General features: G+C 41.5%; 3 protein-coding genes across 3 annotated transcripts in view; 2 read left to right on the top strand and 1 right to left on the bottom strand.

Annotated features, from left to right (window-relative positions):
* The window catches only part of LOC118426245 (growth hormone secretagogue receptor type 1-like), a 41,570-nt gene extending 39,424 nt beyond the window's left edge, over positions 1–2,146 (bottom strand). Inside the window, exon 1 of the mRNA XM_035835516.1 lies at positions 1,889–2,146. Coding sequence (XP_035691409.1) covers positions 1,889–2,146 — 258 coding nt within the window. The remainder of the gene's footprint in view (positions 1–1,888) is intronic.
* Positions 2,147–8,991: 6,845 nt separating this feature from the next.
* Positions 8,992–13,128, top strand: LOC118426106 (coadhesin-like). Its single transcript, XM_035835364.1, has 6 exons — positions 8,992–9,208; positions 10,495–10,539; positions 11,067–11,237; positions 11,783–11,977; positions 12,363–12,533; positions 12,724–13,128. The coding sequence occupies exons 1-6, from the start codon at positions 9,133–9,135 to the stop codon at positions 13,011–13,013; spliced, it is 948 nt and encodes a 315-aa protein (XP_035691257.1). The 5' UTR covers positions 8,992–9,132; the 3' UTR covers positions 13,014–13,128.
* Positions 13,129–15,487: 2,359 nt separating this feature from the next.
* Positions 15,488–18,400, top strand: LOC118426643. Its single transcript, XM_035836152.1, has 3 exons — positions 15,488–15,851; positions 17,140–17,330; positions 17,793–18,400. Exons 1-3 carry the CDS (start codon positions 15,693–15,695, stop codon positions 17,995–17,997), a joined length of 555 nt encoding a protein of 184 aa, XP_035692045.1. The 5' UTR covers positions 15,488–15,692; the 3' UTR covers positions 17,998–18,400.
* The last annotated feature ends 1,809 nt before the right edge of the window (positions 18,401–20,209 follow it).

Below are 20,209 nucleotides of genomic sequence, written 5' to 3'. Positions count from 1 at the left end.
CGAGCTCTAAATTACGAGGAGGCATGACTCTGATGCCTACGAACAAATGTCAGAGTTTCTTCGTAGGCATCAGAGTCATACCTCCTCGTAATTTAGAGCTCGCTGACAACTCGGCCGAGCTAAATTCTTGATTTGTAAACGGGGCTTAAGCCTTCCTTTCACGGGTATGGGTTGTAACTATCTCCGTTGTAAAGAATCGTTCGTTGGATTGGGCAAGTTTACCATAAGCCTGTCGGCAAAACGTGTAAAAATCATATGCTTATGTATGACGGCCTCGTACAACTAGCCGTTTCTTTGAAGAGCAATGTCAGCAAGTCTAAATGCCTCTTTTAAAGACCCAGTACATAATTCTTTTCCCCCATTAGTTTCAAGAAGTCTTCAGGGCTAAAGACGTTATGCATAGATCGACATTGAGTCGCACTGTGGCCTCTCTTCACAGCATAAGATATTTGATATACCCAATAGCGGTGATTTTCTGGATGATAGACACTCACTAAAAGCCAATAAATAGATGTTCAAGATAGCCTTTAAATATGCGTTTCTTGCGGCTTTTGCTATACCTTGGTTTTGCTCTTTCGCCGCCCTATTTAACTTTAGTTCACCTTAATCCGCAGGGTAACCTATATCCGTTGTTTATAAAAACAGGGTATTTTGGGATCGTTAAGTCGATGGAAGGTAGTTTCACATTGCAATATTTTGAAAATGTTGTTTTTTGAAACCCAAGCCGTTGACCTGAAATCTGTATAATACCCGTTTTTCTTAAGGTAGTATATCAGGGTGGCTGAGCAAAATTTCAAAATGATATTTTTAAAAAAATAACTATCAATGTTATTTTCTATGTAGTTCTATTTTCATAATCTAACATACTTTCCCATCAAATGTTCCTTTTTGTCAGTCAAAATTCAAGGTCAAAGTAGCTGTCTCAAATTACGCAAAAATTTCAAACTCATCATAACTTTTCAAACTTGATATCATTAGATAGGTCTTAGTAAAACAAATAGTATGGTTTTTATTTCAACAAAATCGGACATACCGTTAGAGAGTTATGGCCATTCAAAGGCCTGAAAATTATGCATAATTTCTCTTGATCAGCTAATTAAATATGCAAGCTTACAATATCTCCGTACTCATACAAGATACAAGAAAAAAAATTGGTGTACAGGGGTTTTATAATATGTTGATTTGAAATATTGTCCTGAAATTTATACATATAGTATCAACAACGGATCTAGCTTACCCCATGGATTAAGGTGAACTAGCGTTACTTGTCTGATCAGATCAATGAAATAAAACACTTCATAGCATGAGAAAAAAAATCAATGTAGAACCATATATCATATCATATATCAGTCCAGCGGCATAGCATCTATATTACGCCAAAAAGCAGTTAGTCTAGCGCCTGGATATGGTTCTGGCAACAGACATAAGCTGGCATAAGCTGGTGTGTTACGCCGAAGGGCGGTTATACCAGCTATATAGATACAGATACAGATATAGACCATCCGCTATCTTTCGTCAGTGAGTAACTGCTTTTGGGCGTATCTTCTGTATCTGTATCTATATAGCCGGTATAACTGCCCTTCGGCGTAAGACATCAGCTTCGCAGGCACGCGGCGCGGCAGCTAACTAACAACTAACCTTTGCACATCTATCTAAAACTATTTAGAGAAGACGCCCCTACTGTGCTTGGGGATAACATATTCCACTCTACGCTAGTTTTGGGAAAATACGAATTTTTGAACACATCAATTCTAGGTCGGTAACTGGTACTTGAAGGCATGGCTGTTTCTAGTCCGTATCTTATTACCTGGATGTCACCTTCCTCGACGCATTATCTATATTATATTATATTATTCCTAATATTGGAAATCAAAAGTACGGTACGTACCTTCCGTAGCTCCCGCCTGCCCCATACGGCCAAGCCGACGGCCACGTTACCGAGAACGCCTACGAGGAACACCACGGCGTACACCACCGTCACGGCTATCAGCGCGCCCTCGGACAGATAGTCTTCCCGTCCGTCCAGCATCATACCCTGGCAGTTCGGAAGGTACAGAGACCCGTTCTCCGCACAACTCACAAACTCGTAGACCAACTCCGACGAGTTGTGCGGACTCGTACTGTTGTTGTATGACCTTGTAGACATGTTTGAGGGTGAGATGGACATGAATATATTCAGAGAAGGGAAAGAGGAACGCGCGTGGCGCGCTCGACAAGGCCCCGGTGCGGTCAACGCGATCTCAGGAGACGATGCCAGCCCACGTTCTCATGCCTGCAGTGGGACGATTTGGATTCCCGACAAGATGTAGTACCTGCTACCTGTAGCAAAGGGGCGGGGCTTCATTGCTGCCACGCGATTGGTTGGAACCGATCGATTGACTGAGTACGCTTGTTGCCTCCATGAAAAATTGAGGTGTCATTTGTGTGTGCGTGTGTGTGTGCGCGTGTGTGTGTGTGTGTGTTTGAGAGAGAGAGAGAGAGAGAGAGAGAAAGACAGATTGTATGTATGTGCGTGTGTGTGTGTGTGTGCGTGTGTGTGCGTGTGTGTGTGCGGTGTGTGCGTGTGTTTGTGTGTGTGCGCGCGCACGCCTGTGTGTGTGTGTGTGTGTGTGTGTGTACGCTCGCGCGCGCGCGCGCGTGTGTGTGTGTGTGTGTGTGTGTGTGTGTGTGTGAATGTGATGAATGTGTATTTCCGGATATTTGTAGTCAGCATAGCTTAAGAACCTCTGGATGGATTATGATTATTTATGTCGGTAGATTGTGTTTGTAGGCAGAAATCATGTAAGCTTTCCGGCTGTTTTTTAAACGTTTTTTTTATAAATCAACGCTATGATTTACAGTCTTCGCAGATAGCTAACGTTCGTTTTAGACGTGGGACGATTTGGAGCAAGCCCCCTTGCAACAATCTGCGGTACTACAGCGAAACTTCTGGCAGTGACATCTCGAGTTCTGGACATAATTAGTCGCCATAATTGCATGCTAGAGAGATCTTACTTTTTTATTCGGCTCAAACAACGAATGCTAACGAACTGCACCTTGTGACGCAAGTAGTTCAGAAGTATTTGTGCCGAAGCTCCCCATCAAGCGCCTTCTACATAATTATTTTGCCATTGGGATTCTAAGAATAACCTCCATTAGGTAGAGAAGTCTGGCGCAATGATCCGGCTTTGTACTGGTTAACCATTTAAAGAGACAGTTCAATGAACTGGTGGCCCAGTTTAACAATTATTTATACTCAGTGATCGGAATTCTTAAGTGTGAATCGCCCACTCTTAGAATGGTCGTGGAAGGCTTTTTAAGGTCTTTTATATAGAGATTGATTGATCAAACCTGTATAGAGATATGTTTCTTTTAAATTTTAAACTGGAGTTTTGGGCATTTTCGGCCGGAGTATGACCGGCGTTTTGGCGATTATACGCGGACGATTTTAGCAGCTCGGCCGGCGCTTGTTGGGCACTACCAGCTGCGCTTAAATTCAGCTAGGCGACGAATTTTGAAATTTTTGAGATTTTTGATTGTTCTATCACAAAATTCCTGTTAACATCATTGTTTTAGGGTGCCCGTCCACCCCACTAATGCCCTACATATTTCCCAAAACTCAGAAGTTAAAGTCGATCCAAATATTAGCTTTTTACCGGGTTAGTCCATTCTTACTTCGTCAATGTCCAAGAGATGCTACCATCCCATGGGGGGCATATAATCATTAATGTTGGATAGACGTCACCCGAGCCCCGTGCAATTTGTGAAGGGGCAGATTTTCACACGAAAAATACAACCAATTCTCGGTCGATATTGACATTCGGTGAGCTCTGACCGATCTATACTTGTAAATTCGGCCGGCGTTCGCAGGAATTGTAAAGCCGGTTTAAGAAAAGGCACTTAACACCACTTTCCTCACTATACTCTGTAAAAACGGGTACCTGGCTTTGCACGGGGAGCTAAAAGGCTGTTGAACGAAAGGGCTGGGCCCCGCTTTCCAATACCATACCGTAGACACCGTGGATTGGAGGAGTGGCTGTAGGATATAGGAGAATTCTTTTTACACAACCAGAGCTTGTACTTCCATTGCTTACGTTTCGATGTCTCTCAGACACCTTCGTCAGATGTTCTAACTGGATTTCTGCTTCTCGCCGCTATATGTAGCCGATGTAGGTGGCGCTTTTGCGGCGAGAACATTATCCTAAACATGGCTTAGCTTGTATCCCCCCTCGTTCCGGTTCATCACTGGGGCTGACTTCCTTATCCAGACTGCTTCTTAAATCCGACGGATTCGTCTGTTGTCTTCTCTATCTATGACCTAAGCCACGTTTGGGATAGTGTTCTCGCCGCAAAAGCGCCACCTACATCGGCTGCATATAGCGGCGAGAAGCAGAACTCCAGTTAGAAGTTCTGTCGGACAGACATCTAAACGTCAGCAGGTGAGAAAAAAACTGGTTGTGTGAAAGAAAACTCTTATGCCCTATGATCTAAAAACCTGATGAAATTATTTTCACATGGATGGATGATGGATGTATTTAGGTCATACCTACGTATATCCTGACATTATAGTTAACGTGAGAAAAGGCAGCTCACGTCATTGAGGTGTCTGAAGAGCTCGGAGATTAACGACAACCATTGACGAGTGCGGACCAAGCGTTATTGGGTTAATTTGGACGTCTCGAAACAGTTCACACTGTTTCTTAAGGATAAAAAGAGATGGTGGTCCAAGTCGAATAGGTTCATTAGAATAACATTCCGAAATATATCATGACGTATTTGGCCGTACATGGCAATACATTATCGCTATTTGCTAGCAGTGCCCCTTCCCAAACTCTTACCGATCATGTACGGACGAGTACACATGCACACATGCACACATGCACACACACACACACACACACACACAAAGACAGAAAGAAAGAAAGACAGACAGACAGACAGACACAAACGCACACACACACGCACGCAAAGACAGAAAGGCAGTCAGACACGCACACGCACACACACACACGCGCGCACGCACAGAAAGACAGACAGACACACACACACACACATGCAGAAACACACACACGTAACGTTACGTTACGTACATGACATGTACATGCACACAGCGTTATACGCGTTCACATGCACACACACACGGACAAACACAAACACACAAATTCTACAATAACACAACAAATAGCTTTGAGGCATTATAAAGCACTATATATACCTTTCACGACCTAGCTAAAACGGGAAAGTCTAAAGATAACGTTAGTAAAGCCAGCTTGGGATGAAAAGAAACTGCCATGCTTTAATTCTGCTTCCAACCTACCGGTACATGTAGGTACATTTTCGCTTGTTCGGCTGTCTTTCCGACCCTCGCATGTCTTATATTTGTTACCATTTGCGCCGTATGTTGCAAACAATTTTTCAAACCATCATCACTTATTGCTAATGTAGACAGAAATAACCACGATCGAGCACACACGCACACACACACACACACACACACACACACACACACACACAACGCACACACACACACTCACAACCAACCACAACTCGACACTTATTCAACATACAGCTTAGAGTCTGCTTTATAATAAACCTTTCACGACCCAGCTAAAACTGGAAAGTCTAAAGATAGTAAAGAGTTTGAGCTTAATTGAAAATGCCATAATTTGATGTCCTCAACTTGATCGGTTGTCTAACCAACCCTCACATGTCTCATATTTATCAACACGTGCGCTGTATGTATCCACTGCGCTACATGCAATTTTACCAAACACTTTAAGGCTAAAATGGAGAAATAACCAAAATAAATACGTCGGTCCGTAGGAGTCAGTACGTCGGTGGTGGCAACCTTTGCCAACGTGATAAGGCCACACGTGCACCACAGTTAGGCCACAGCATGTAATGTTTATGGATGACATCAGCGCGCGTATCAATTTTCGCCTGATTTCAGAAAATAACAAGAATTTTTATCGGATATAGGATAATTCTTTTTACACAACCAGCAGGTACTTACATTGCTTACGTTTCAATATCTCTCAGACACCTTCGTCAGAGTTTCTAACTGGAGTTCTGCTTCTCACCATCGAACTCCAGTTATAATAGAAGCTCTGACTAAGGTGTCTGAGAGACATCGAAACGTAAGCAATGTAACTACCTCTGGTTGTGTAAAAAGAATTCTCCTATATCATATATTCTACTAACCTGATGAAACTATTTTCGGAAGAATTTCTATCCTCTTCGGGGATGGTCAGATAGGCAAAATAGGCAAAAAAATTGTGTTGTAGCCTAATAATCATACATGTAGAAGTGACACTAGGGAGGTAGCCATGACTACAGTAGCAGAAGTGAACCTTGTTGGATAGTTGTAAGAATGCAAGCAATATGGAAGCCATGAATGTAGTTGCCAGCTTAGTAAGTGATACTGGTGTACCACACTAGTGTCACTTTTACTACACTAGTTCACTTCTTTAATATGATATGATAATCTTTATTGCATAATACAGGAATGAATGCTTTGTTACTTGTGATGCCACGTTTTGTCACTTTAAATCTTGTTACGACGTTTATGGTGTCTATTTTGAAAATTTAGCCATCTTGTGTTTTTTTACCCGTCTTTTTTTTCACGCAATCTCTTTTTTTTGCACTTTTACATGCTGTGGCCTTATTTGTTGCTTCTCATGTTTTTTTTCTGAAAAAGAAAAAAACCCGGGCCGACAGGTAAAAATAAAATAAAACTATATTTTTCAAAAGGTCTGGGGTGAAGATATGCGACTGAAATAGCCCAAAAAATCAACAGCCTGGGGAGTTTAATGGCGCGTTTCATACAATGAATCCCTTTCTTTGATTTGTTACTAAAATAAAAGGCATTGCGTTTAGACTGAAATTATATATATGGCACTGAATGATAACACTTACAGGTTTGAGATAGCGAAACCTACATTACCTTTTCCCCGGGACTTTTTGTTTTTTGAAAATGAAAAAAAAAGTGGACAGGCGAATCTGAGAAGCAAGAAATAAAATTAGCGTGGCCTAACAGTGGATTATTCTTGCCCCGGCGTCTCCCACCACTCCAACCGCACTCATCATTATTTTCTACCGTGTTGTAGCGGTAATTGCCTCCCCTATGACGCTGTAGCGGACGTATTTTTCTGGGAATTGTCGATACAATCTTATTCAACATCCACTTAATGATGTGGTACGTATCTTGGATGTGATGTACTTGATAAGTATATCTGTAATTCAGTTCCCGCTTTAGTTTTATCAGGAGTCTCCAATTACGTCCATGAAAAATGGAGGCCGTGTTTTCAACAGGATCGTTCGAGTGTGTGTCTGGGTGCATGTATGTGTGTGTATGTGTATGTGTGTGTATGTATGTGTGTGTGTGTGTGTGTGTGTGTGTGTGTGTGTGTGTGTGTGTGTGTGTGTGTGTATGTGTATGTGAATGCGTGTGTGTGTGTGTGTGTGTGTGTGTGTATGTATATGTGTATGTGTCTGTGTCTGTGTGTGTGTGTGTGTGTGTGTATGTATGTGTATGTGAATGCGTGTGTGTGTGTGTGTATGTATATGTGTATGTGTCTGTGTCTGTGTCTGTGTCTGTGTCTGTGTCTGTGTCTGTGTGTGTGTGTGTGTGTCCGTGTGTTCTTGTCTGTGTATCAACACGACAAATCTACAGAGCCTGGATGGATTGTTTTGAAAAAGCTAGTCAAAAAAGACAGAATATCATGCTGTAATTTCGTCCAGACTTTCACCAGAATGTACACGTACGCGTTTGTTCCAATCTTTGAAGGTGTTGCAATCTGTGAAAGTCATTAACGCCCCCTTCCGATACGGCCTCAAAAGGTATTAACTACAAGGCACTACAACAGTTGCTAAATGCTAATCTCAAAAGCGAAAAAAGGAAAATTGCAACACTTGAAGCTCTTTTTAAACATTTTGTATCTGAAAAATTCTTTCGCGGCTTCTTTGTACTGAGACTGACACAATGCGGTGGAAATTATTAATGTCAGAACATTTTGGCCTCAGCAAATTGCAAAATGTGCAGTTTTCAGAACATGAAATGTTTTGATTTGATTAATTTGTCATCAATGTGTAACGTTATTCTTGGAAGCATGATTACTTCAATAGCATGCAGTCTGTTATCATGATGGTATCTTTGTAGAAAGTTAGGGGCCAGGTTGTAAGAAATAAGTTGCCAACTTGCCACCATCAGCGCAAAAATTGTTCTTTTTAATTTTTTTACTATGTATATAAATTATGGTACTTAATTTGTAATTATTTACAAATTAGCATGTCAGAATATTTCTCTTACGTTTACCTTAAGAATGTTTGTATAACGACCACCAAAAACTGTCGCAATAAGATATAACTAAGCATAACATAATGTGGTCCGTTTGGACCTCGCCTCACCTCACCGGTCCCATAGCCTCACCGGCCGTATGGGCAGCAATACCATCAACATAAGTTTTCCATCTTCGTCTATCTTCGGCCAAGGTCTCTAGCTGATGTACTGTTTGTTACGACCATTCTTTCAAGTCACTAGTCCAAGTCCGTTGTGGACGTCCCCTAGTCTTGCACCCTCCGCCCTACCTTGCAGTATAGTGTGAGTTAGAGTGCCCTTTGCTCTTGTAGCATGGCTAAACCATTGTAACTTCTTCTTTTTCACAAGCGAAAGGAAACTGGGACATGGGCCCGCCAGGGCATCAACACGCTGCATCCGTTTGGACCCCGCTTGATATTTTACTGGTAAACAAATCTGGGCTGTTGTATGGTTTATGGCAAGGCCATTAGTAGCAAAAATACTGAGCTAGAAGACGTTATAACTTTTTTCTAGCAATATCTGCTTGGAGAGTACTAGCCAAATATGACGTCATTGTTGCTCCAGTGACGCCCCTTTAAACAGGTTCCATTCTATCAACATGGCTAACACGGGTCATCGGTAGGTTGACATATGGATCAAGTTTCACTGTATCTATTGAGCTACCTGGCAGGGGTACCATATCATGTCACGGTCCCCTACACTTAGATACCTTTTTAGCCGCCATCTTTACCAACACAAACCACGCAACAAGCTTAAGCCTTGAAAATCGCCTGCAATTTTTGGACCTTCACTCTTTTCACGTGGAAGCCTCTTTACAAAATGACTTAAAGTAAGACATGCAATTATTGACGATGTCTTTGGTGAAGGCCTTCTGTTGTTTCGGCGTTCTACTCTGTCTATTGCCGAAAAATGGTAAGTACGTTAAATGGTCTAGAACCAGGTACATTTAGTGTGAACTAAGAACAACCTACATAAACGTGTAGCCTCTCTGTATCTCTTGAATTATTTGCCTAGTCTGCAAGCATATTCAATGCTTTTTAAGCCATGATATGAAATTTGTATATTAATAAAGCAATCTTCTAACACCTGCACAAGAGAGAGGAACTCTAATAGCGTAGGCAAAGGGCTTGCTTGTCTTTCACTGTGGATACTGTAAAACTTTGATGAATCTGGTTCAAAACGTTGTAGTGTAGAAGTCAAGTAGCGTTGGACATTCACCGCACAATGTAAGGTTGCTACAACTAAGGAGTAATGCAGTAAACTGTAAAGTTGAGTGAACATGGTAGTGACAACTTCCGCAAACTGTGTTTGTTGTTGGTGTAGTTTTAGAGACACCGACTAGCGAGCTACGTTTGTATTTAGCATGGAAAAGAGAAATACGTAACGTGTGTACAGACCCATTCTTAGGTTTGGAGATCAAACAACTAAGATGAATTATGGCACTCAATGTCCACAGACATCAACATTACGATCACACTTGGTACACTGCTGTCCTAGTTGTAAATTGGTACATTGGCGAAAGAAGAGAAGTTTTATGAATAAGTCACAGGGAGATGCACATCGTAAGAGGTCGATAATTTGTGTAGTTTGTGTCAAGATTATTAGTATGTTAGCTTGGGTGTGTAACACGCACAAAGAAGCATGTACGCCATAGCGACCTTGAATAAGTCTAGCTACAGCAAGTGAAACGCGAAGCCCTGTAGACCGACCGCCATCTTGAATATTTGTTCAAGGTTAAATGATCTGTTGTTGTTGTTCAGCTTGGATTGATCTGCTTTGTATCGTAAGGCCATGTTGATCATATGGATGACATCCTCTGCAAAACTATGACTAAGATAAAGTTTCGCCAAAAAAGTTGCCTAAAAGTTGATAAAATCTGAGTCGACAAAGAAGTTGAAAATGGCTGAACAGAGAGTATGGTATAACGTTACCGAACAATATAGATTCAAAATGTTTATTCTTTCACATCTGCTTCTTCGACCTTGTAGTTGACGCTGGCGTTCTAATACATTAAGTAAATAAATAACGTTTATTCAATCTGGAATGCCATGTATCTTTTCAATCTACCACAGCACACGATTGCTCGTTTTGCTCACGAAATATTTTTGGTTTGAGGCTGAAAATTAGTATCTTTTCATGTCCTGGGCCCGGACTCTGTTATGTCATGTTTAAAAATGTTTTGTCTTTTATGTTTCTAGGTTTGGCGTGTATGCCGGCCAGTCAACCCTGCACAGGAAACTGTGGTAAGTTTTTTTTTTTACGTCAACGTTGCAGAGAGTATAGATCTAGACAGTTACTTCTTCTTTTCGGTTGAATCATTTTGTTGAGGTAGGGGCAACCACTGCATTGCTAAGTTAGTTCGCCTCTAGGTAACCTATATCCGCTGTATCTAAAAACAGTCCTAGGGTATTTTGGGGTATCAAGTTTACGGACAGTGGTTTCAAATTGTAATGTTTAATAGATTGAAACCAACATCCGTCCACTTAATATCCCTTAATATGTGCCATGCTTTTAGACACAACGGATATAGGTTACCCCGTGAATAAAGGTGAACTATCGTTATGTAGTGTAATCATATGAACACGTGTAGCAGATCTTACTATTTTGCATTTTGTACGATGTATGTAAATATTGTGTATATAGACTTATAAGACCTCTTTCCTCATGGCCTCAATGAAAAGGGGCCAATTTGAGTTTTCATGAAAAAACAAAGTTCAAACAAACAAGCAAAAAACACTGAGTAAACCAATCAAATGCACCTGCCCCTCAGTGCACGGTGGTTGGTCGGACTGGACGGAGTACACCACGTGCTCGGTAGTGTCAGGGACCGGGAAGCGACTCCGTACCCGAACCTGCACCAACCCGGTCCCCGCCGGCGGGGGGAACGACTGCGACGGCGCCAACTACGAGGTCCTGGAGTGCTCAGGAGATACCTGTAACGGTAGGTGCTGTTCTTCCTTCCTATCTTGCATTCTGAAAATACTTTTTTTACAATCGATGGAAGCTACTTAATCTGCAGTACCGTTCCTGGTCGCCGCGAAATAAGCGTTAAAAAAAACACCGCCAAATTGCCAAATTTCCTCTTTTCGGGAATGGGGAAATCGCAAGATGTTTTTGAGATATTTTAGGCTTATTTGACTGAGTTTTGAAAAAGCGGTATTTAAAGCGCCCAGCCATACGAATAGGTCTAAATTAGATCTGTAGATCTTCTTCGATTATCCAACAGTTACTACAGACCGATGCTATCTATTAGATATTCATCCAAATTAGCAGTTCAACCAATGACAGAACAGCAATCAACTGTTCAGACCAATGAGAGGCTGCATGTTCGTAACAATGTTTTTATGTCATGTCTTTATTTTGCTTCTGTACGTTTTGTCGGCTTCTTTATAATAATACAGCTATCTTTGAAGTTTCGGACAGCAATTTGTAATAAACTTACATATGAAATCAAACGTTCGATGTTCAATCTATACCTATCTACAGCTGGTGACTATGAATGGTCCACGTGGTCGGACTACACAGCCTGTAGTGTGACTTGTGGGTCCAACGGTGTGATGACCCGGACTCGGACCTGTACCTGCAGCACCACTGGCAATCCTGCCGACAACGCCACTGAGTCGTGCGGCGGAGACAGCGAGGAACGAACCGACTGTACTGTAACTACGGCCCCGTGCCCTCGTATGTACCATTCTTGTTTTTCCCATAGATTTTCTTTTTGTCTGAGAATATAAGACTGTACATCTTTTCTAAGCCTAAGCCTTGAAGTCAACAGAACATAACGTTATCCCTGTCTTAACAAGTGGTCGAAGATCTCACACCTCCGTGAAATTCGTGTATAATCTTGTTCAATTGTGTGTAAATTACAATGGAAAGGTTTTAATCACGTGTGTCCATTGATCACTTCCTGACACTCTATATGGTGGACGTGAATAGCATCACTTCCTACCAGCTTGCGGTATCTGCTTTTGTCCCGGGTAAAGCAAACGCCTGCTGCAGTATAAACCTCAACTTTGATACACAGTTATTTACAAAACTTCAACGTGCCCCTTTTGTCTTAATTCAGAACATGGCGGTTGGTCGTCCTGGTCTAACTGGACCAGCTGTCCGGTGACGTGTGGAGGTGGACAGCTGTGGCGGGAGAGAGAGTGTAATGACCCGGCACCTGCCAACGGTGGGGACGACTGTACAGGCAACAGCCACGAAACTGCAAACTGCGCCATAGCGGACTGCCCCAGTAAGTGCTATTTTCAATAGGCGAGACTATTGACAGGATGTTCAATCAGTCCTCCGATCCTTCTCAAGGATCACGTATGCCACGTGACCTGAACGAAAGTGTGACGTCAGCAACGGGTCCAAGATGCCTGTATTGGCCCCTGCCTCCGTTGAGGGATGGTTGACGTTTTTTTTCTGTTTTCTTTCTCCAGGTATGACGACAGACATGGACAGCGCTCTGACGTCACGTGAGATCATCATCCTATCGACTCTGCTGCCGATCGTCCTCATCCTGATGGTGACGTTAGCGGTGTTCATCACGCTGTGGCGCGGGGCAAAGAACGCGGCTGCCGTCAGCCCCTCCATCGGCGTACGGCAGGGGCCTTCTTCTGCCGGGCCAATACCGCCACAGGCGGCAGGCGGAAGCGATTATGTGGACCTAGGTCTGGAACACCATTTCCGGGAGAAATACATGAAAAAGCCACCCGCGTATTCCCCTTAAAGTTTAATACCGTGGGGGAATCTCTCTCTCCCTCTCTCTCTCTTTCTCTCTATATCTTTCTAGATCTCTCAATCTAAATTTTATTCCTCTCTCTTACTCTCTCTCTTTCTCTCAATTTATTTCTCTCTCAATCTATTTCTCTCTCTCTCTCTCTCTCTCTCTCTCTCTCTCTCTCTCTCTCTCTCTCTCTCTCTCTCTCTCTCTCTCTCTCCTCCTCCTCCTCCTCCTCCTCTCTCTCTCAGTGTCACCGACGAAAGATACTGGATGCTATCTGAAACATCTAACCGTTTCCAAAATCAAACCCAGTGGCTTGAGTAACGGTATTTTTCTCTCGCTCGCTCGCTCGCTCTTGTCAAGTCTACGTATGTGCAGAACATAGCTTTGAATAACCTTATCATAAAAATTCAGAAAATTTACCCTTTCATATTTTATGCCAATTGCCAATATAAATGTAAATGTAAATATACTACTATATATTCTGAGTGACTGTGTCACTATACAGAAATGCACGGTACTTTTGAATTTTGAATGATTAGTGTTATTAAAAATAATATAATGTACCTTGCGAAATTGCATAGAGTCCATTCCAAGACACCATGAGGGTTTTTAGGCGATAGTTATAATTAGTCTGAATTATTTTGAATAAAAGAATATCTGAGCCACAATAACCAAATTATTTTCAAAAAATTGACTAAGAAAATACTCATTTATTTGAATTTCTTTGAATATTTTAGAAACATTTTGAAAGTAACTGTACAAAAATATCTTTATTTAGAATAATTGTGAAACCTCTCTGTGATTATTTCACATTTAACTTTACAAATATTTACAAAAAATGGTAAACCTGGCCAAATGGTAAAATTAGTTTATTGCCCCCATAAAAGTAAGCCCTATTGTTGCATCTGTATATTTTTAGATTTCACTGCTGGGCACTGGTGGGTCCTTTGTGGTGGGCCATTGTTGCATGGCACCCAACCATACTTTGCAAGGATGTGTGAATTGTTATCTTCCCAGCCCACCGAACCATTACAAAAAATGGTAGAAAATGGTAAATAATGGTAGAATGCTGTTATCATTATTTAGAAACCATTAGAAGTATCCAATTCCACACCATGAATATTTCCAAAGTTTTACAGGACCAGGGAAATATTTATAAAGTTGAAACAGTGTTAGAAATATTTCTGAAGTATCAAATGTCCTAGACATATAATTACAAAACTTTAAAATCAATTCTAAACAATGGCAACAAACATCCGCATGGTGTCTTGGAATGGACTCTATCAAGATCCATTGCTTTTTTTTAGAATGTCGTTGTCTCAGCACATATTGCTACATTTATTTCCTGCAAATGAAAGTCGATCTGATTGTTCTTACGATAGCCTCTTAATCTTAATGTTAGCTTTGCATAAGCTGTATAAGAGCTACGTAATGCTACATATAGTACCTAATTCCTTTGCTTTGTAAACGAATTCTTATGTGTGTCTGGATTTGTAATAGCCTTCGGCTAGTTGCGTAGTCCTGCCTGTATGTGTTTATTACGTTACAGCCCAATAAACTGGCTCAAATCTGCATGATTATTCACAGTCTGATTATTCAGATGATTAACAAGTACGGTTTCAGTAATTGTTATGATTTATTTTTTCAGTGCCGTTGAAATCGTTGAAGTCACAGCATACTTCGACTGTTAACAGTTAATAAAAGTTGGAATTCAGTACGCCATATATTCTTTTCAGAGCTTGCGTCAGAGTTTCAGAAAATGTGTCTTTTTGTCTTATCCAGTAACTCGAATCATAATTCCTTCAAGTTCAGTGGACACCGTTATTGGACATTCCATTTTTGCGTAGTACTTGCTAGTAAGCTATAATTGGCAATATTGAACTTCATATAGGCACACCTACCATTGGGAAATTCCGGTACAGAACCTTTCGCCTTGCTCATTCAGAAGTGTTGTAATGGGACCGGTTTGGGTCACTACGCACGTATCTATGTATTATACTTATAATATACAGGTACAGGGGCCTTGTGTGATTTTCTACAACTGATATACACAGTAGTACAATGTAAAGAAAAGTAAAGTAAATACAATGATTTTGAAGCAGTCATTACGTAAGTACATTAATACATGGGGTTCAACAACTATTTACGTTACGGTTTCTAAAGCCACACACGCACCAACACGCACACACGCGCGCGCGCGCGCGACACACACACACACACACACACACACACACATGCGTAGGCTAAGAAGACACTGCGATCTGTAGTAACATTAATTATATAACGTTATGTCTACAAGGACTTCGAAGTCTTTTCGTCACAGTTTCATATTGAAGCGTTATCTTATACCTTTGCTCTGTCTCTATAAAATGGTTTAACCGTACATGTTTACATGTCACCCAACAACTTTGCAGTTCATAAAATATCAGTAAGGGGCGCTTTTGCACTACTGTCAAAGTACCCTTCAGAGTCAGAGTCAGGTCATCTGAGGTCAATGAGTTACATGTTAACTTTGCAGCCAAGAGTCGGGTGACTCAGCGAGTTTGGTGGTCACAGACGATTCCTGGACGGCCAGGAGGGTCAAACCACATGTCTTGATGTGAACACGAATCTCACAAAGCGTTGAAACGTTCAACAAGTTTACTTTTGCAACCCGGAAGTGACTTCGAACTGTGTTTCGCGATGGCGTCGACTGAAACAACAGAAGCTAACAGCCCGAGCTGGTCTATGTGGCTGATGTGTAAGAGCATGAGGACGAAGTTTCCATCGGTCCGTCAGATGGCCACAGAAGAGCTGGATCGTCTGCTGAAGGCACAACAAGCCTCGGACGGGAGCAACGAGGTAACTTAGTAGAAATGGGTCACGGAATGGGGGAGGGGGGCAAACCAAGCACATGTGTTTACCTTAAAGTTTTGTTTGTTTGCTTGTATTTTACAATGGGTACCATCCTAGTTAGATAATTGGGGGGGGCCGGTGGTGTATGGGTGCCCTAGGCCTGGTAAACTTGAAATAGGATGGTATCCAGGCTACCACATTTTGTGCATAGGGTAACGCTAGTTCACCCTTAACCCTGGGATAACCTATATCCGTTGCTTTTAGAAATGGGGTAACGTTATAATCTACGGACGGTGATTTCAGTATTTTGAGAATATTGCAGTTTGTTATATTACACAACGGATATAAGTTACCATAACAATATTTGATGAAAAAAATATGCAGTTTAATATAAGAACGGATATAACGTTACAAGGTTACCCCACGGATAGAGGTGAACTAGCGTTCACAAACCAAGTCATGAAACAGACTTATGCTTACAGGCAGTAATCTATTTACATGCATTTATTTTTTCTTGGATTCATTTCAGAATTTCACTGGTTATCTAGAGATGGCATTTACTAGCCAATCAGCACCAAGGACAGGGCATGTTTTCACATTGTGGCCTTGTTTATGTGGTTAGGGGTGGTGACTCAAAACCTAGAGATATTGAATTCGAATGCCTGACAGGTTTTGATATTTTCCCTTGGGTGGGTGGGTGAGTGGGTGAGTGAGTGAGTGAGTGAGTGAGTGAGTGAGTGAGTGAGTGAGTGAGTGAGTGAGTGAGTGAGTGAGTGAGTGAGTGAGTGAGTGAGTGAGTGAGTGAGTGAGTGAGTGAGTGAGTGAGTGAGTGAGTGAGTGAGTGAGTGAGTGAGTGACCGAGCGAGCGAGCGAGCGAGAGTGAGTGAAAGGCACTTATTTCCCCACTAGAGTCCATTCCAAGACACCATGCGGATGTTTGTTGCCATTGTTTAGAATTGATTTTAAAGTTTTGTAATTATATGTCTAGGACATTTGATACTTCAGAAATATTTTTAACACTGTTTCAAAGAAATTCAAATAAATGAGTATTTTCTTAGTCAATTTTTTGAAAATAATTTAATTATTGTGGCTCAGATATTCTTTTATTGAAAATAATTCAGACTAATTATAAATATCGCCTAAAAACCCTCATGGTGTCTTGGAATGGACTCTAAGATGAAAATGAGTACCTCACTTTTACTGGGTATGGAATACAAACAAACAATATTTTTCATTCAGCAGAAGGCATTATTGTTTTCATCACAAGTCATAAGTGCCTTATGTCTTATATCAGGTTCTGCTCCTGGATTCTCGGCCAGTAGAGGAATACGATATCAGCCACATCCCGGATGCAGTCCGCGTGGACCATAATGGTGACCTCACGCCAGCTCTGGACAGAATACGACAAGAGAACGACACGTCTCGTCCTCTGTCAGTCGTAGCCTACTGCTCCCTGGGATACCGGTCATCAGTGGTAGCAAAGAGGTCAGATGTTAGCCTAGCCTGAGTACCATTCTCCGTACTAGTGACCGCTGGCTCAATACTTTCTTGAAAGTACCAGTGGTCACTACGGAGGATGGTACTCAGGCTGTACATTCCTCTTATAGCACTTTCTGCCGAAGGGCACAACTACACACTGAACAGGTCAGACTGCTTTTTCCGGCAACCCTAACCAGGTTGGACATTTTTTTCTGCCCCCGGACTGGACTGCTCTTTCTATCAACCCTATTATTGCTACCTAGTCTAGTCTTCTGTCCCTTTGCAAGTGACACATGAAGAAACCCGGTAGCTATAGTAGGGATGGATACCGGGCTAGTCAGATGTTTCTGTTAAAAGGGACACAATTTATTTTCTCTCAGACTCTGTTTCTGTCATGTTTTCAGTTCAACATCTTTTCACATAATTTCTTATATCCCAAAATAACGAACTGTTTATATTGTTCCCCAGGCTTGAGGAGGAACTGAATAAACTCCCATCAGGCAGTTCAAATCGACCAATCAGCATCTACAACCTGGAGGGCAGCCTGTTCAAATGGGCCAATGAGGGAAGGGGAATGGAGGACAGTGAAGGGAAGAAAACAACATTGGCTCATCCCTACAGCAGTGTGTGGGGAAAACTACTTAACAAACAACTCCACTGCTGGTCGAGATGATATTCTGTTGTGTTTATTCTACTGTATTCTTAAAATCAAGTACAACATTGTATATTAGGAAGAAAATTAGACTTTTGCATTTTTACAGCTAGCCGTTACATCTGAAAGTAGCAAATGATATTTATGGCCACATTCACACTTGTGCATATGTTAAAGTCCGTATGAGTTGTGCATTGATATCATTTTGGTTTAGGTAAAGTTTGAGGCCGAAGAAGTATTTTTTACGGTGAGATATACTTAGGAAGTGAACATAGGTATGCTACCATGCATTTTTGTCTTACGGAAAAGCATTTTCTTTCTAGGAAGCAGGTGGACACTATTATGGCATGCCAAGTGTATCTCCATCATGCAGATTTTCCTTATTCGTATGACATTTGAAATAAAAGTATTATTGAATATCAAACCTTAAATGCTGACATTCTCATTATCTGAACTTGACCTTCATATTCGTGACCCCTTCCCATCCACCAAATATTATGCAGAATATGATACGTTCTTACAGTCGATGGGTGGTTCGTTCGACCGTATACCACAACCCTGCCTAGACGTACTATAGCGTTATAACGATATAGTTCACCTTTATGCGTTGGGTAACCTATATCCATTGTTTTTCAAAACAGGGTATTTAGGCACATTTAAACAGCAATATACTAAAAATATTGCAATTTGAAACCAAGTTCTGTCGACGTGATATCCCAAAATACCATGTTTTTAAAAGCAACGGATATAAATTTAGTTTACCCAACGGATAAAGGTGAACTAGTGTTACTTCGTGGTCTCTTACGCAATGTAGAGGGGTAATCTTAACACCTTCACAGAACCAGCAAATGAGGTAACAAGGAGGTATTTTAACCTAGTTGATCCTTAACGGGAGGTGCCCCAACACGGTACGTTTTTTCTTGCGCTCAAACTCATGGCGCTCCATCGCTAGTTGCCTGAGAGTGGTCAAATTTTGATGACTGAATTTTTTACACATAGATTTGAACAACATACTTGAATAAGAAATGCATTTATGTGGTTCATGAACCTTTCGCGCTGCGTGTTACAAGCGGCAAACATTGTGAGACAATTTCGTGTATGTAACCTTCCAATTTTGTGCTACGCTGGACAGTGTGCATAACTCGGTACGCTTTTTTTTACATTTTGCTCTCTTCAGAAGTAAGTGGTAGATTTTAAGTACACAGAAAGAAACTAATAGTATGATATTTTAGCTTTCTTTTGACAGTAAAATCGTGACTGTATGTACTTCTTGTCTCACATGAGGAAGGCTGTACCTTGAACAATCCAGCTGATGTGTTTACGGGCAATGGGCTGAATGCACTGATTGTGAATGCCCGACTAAAAAAACATTACGATAAAACGACACCGCCAACATCAATAAAACTCTGTCTGATTATATGAAAATATCATCTACATCTCTCTATCAAGTCTTATTTTTATAGACAGCACGAATCATATGTTACAGTCAAATAAATCTTTGGAGCGTTCTCTAGTCTGCCACCTTCACGGCCACACTCCCTTGGGAGTACAATGGTGGCAATGTTTAGGTCGCTTCCTTTTGGTTGCTTTTCTACGCAACAAACATTTGAAGACCCATATTCATAGTGTTTTATGGAGCTTTATTTATGTGTATCATGGCAGTTGTGTGACTGCTTGAAAGAGTTCGTATAGTTAGCGACACGAGCCGCCAATACGCAGAGGCCGGTGACCGCAGTGATTCAGCACTGTCTACATTACTGTTAGAATTCTGTTTTTTTTTAAACATGAAGTAAATATGTTAAACTATACTTTGAATGCAAATTAAAGCTGTGTGCATGGACTTGGTTTATTGACCTTTGTAATCAGCATAGTCAGTGGTAACAAACACGGTGTACTTATTGATAATAAGATCAGCAAAAAATCCGTTCCGTCTTAGGACAGGGACCGTCTTAGGGCGGCCCCCGTTATAAGTTGTTTTTTTCTCATGAAATCCTGTCCGAGTGTGGCGTGGGAAACTGTTTTTGTTGTTTTAAGTCGTAAAGGAAAGGAAAATGGCGTCCGCACCCGGAGTGCAGTTTCTCGGCATCCGGAAGGTTGCAGACGACATCACGGTCACTACCTCTGTCAGCAGTTCCCGCCAGTCAGATCGGAAGGCCATCACCTTGACGACGGACGAGACCAAGTTGAATACAGATACGGGTGGGGACAATTTAAACAGACTGCCTGCAAGTTT

This window comes from Branchiostoma floridae, chromosome 11 (assembly GCF_000003815.2).
Source record: "Branchiostoma floridae strain S238N-H82 chromosome 11, Bfl_VNyyK, whole genome shotgun sequence".
NCBI lineage: Eukaryota > Metazoa > Chordata > Leptocardii > Amphioxiformes > Branchiostomatidae > Branchiostoma > Branchiostoma floridae.
Note: the sequence above shows the minus strand (reverse complement) of the source record. Positions and strands in the feature narration are given on the sequence as shown.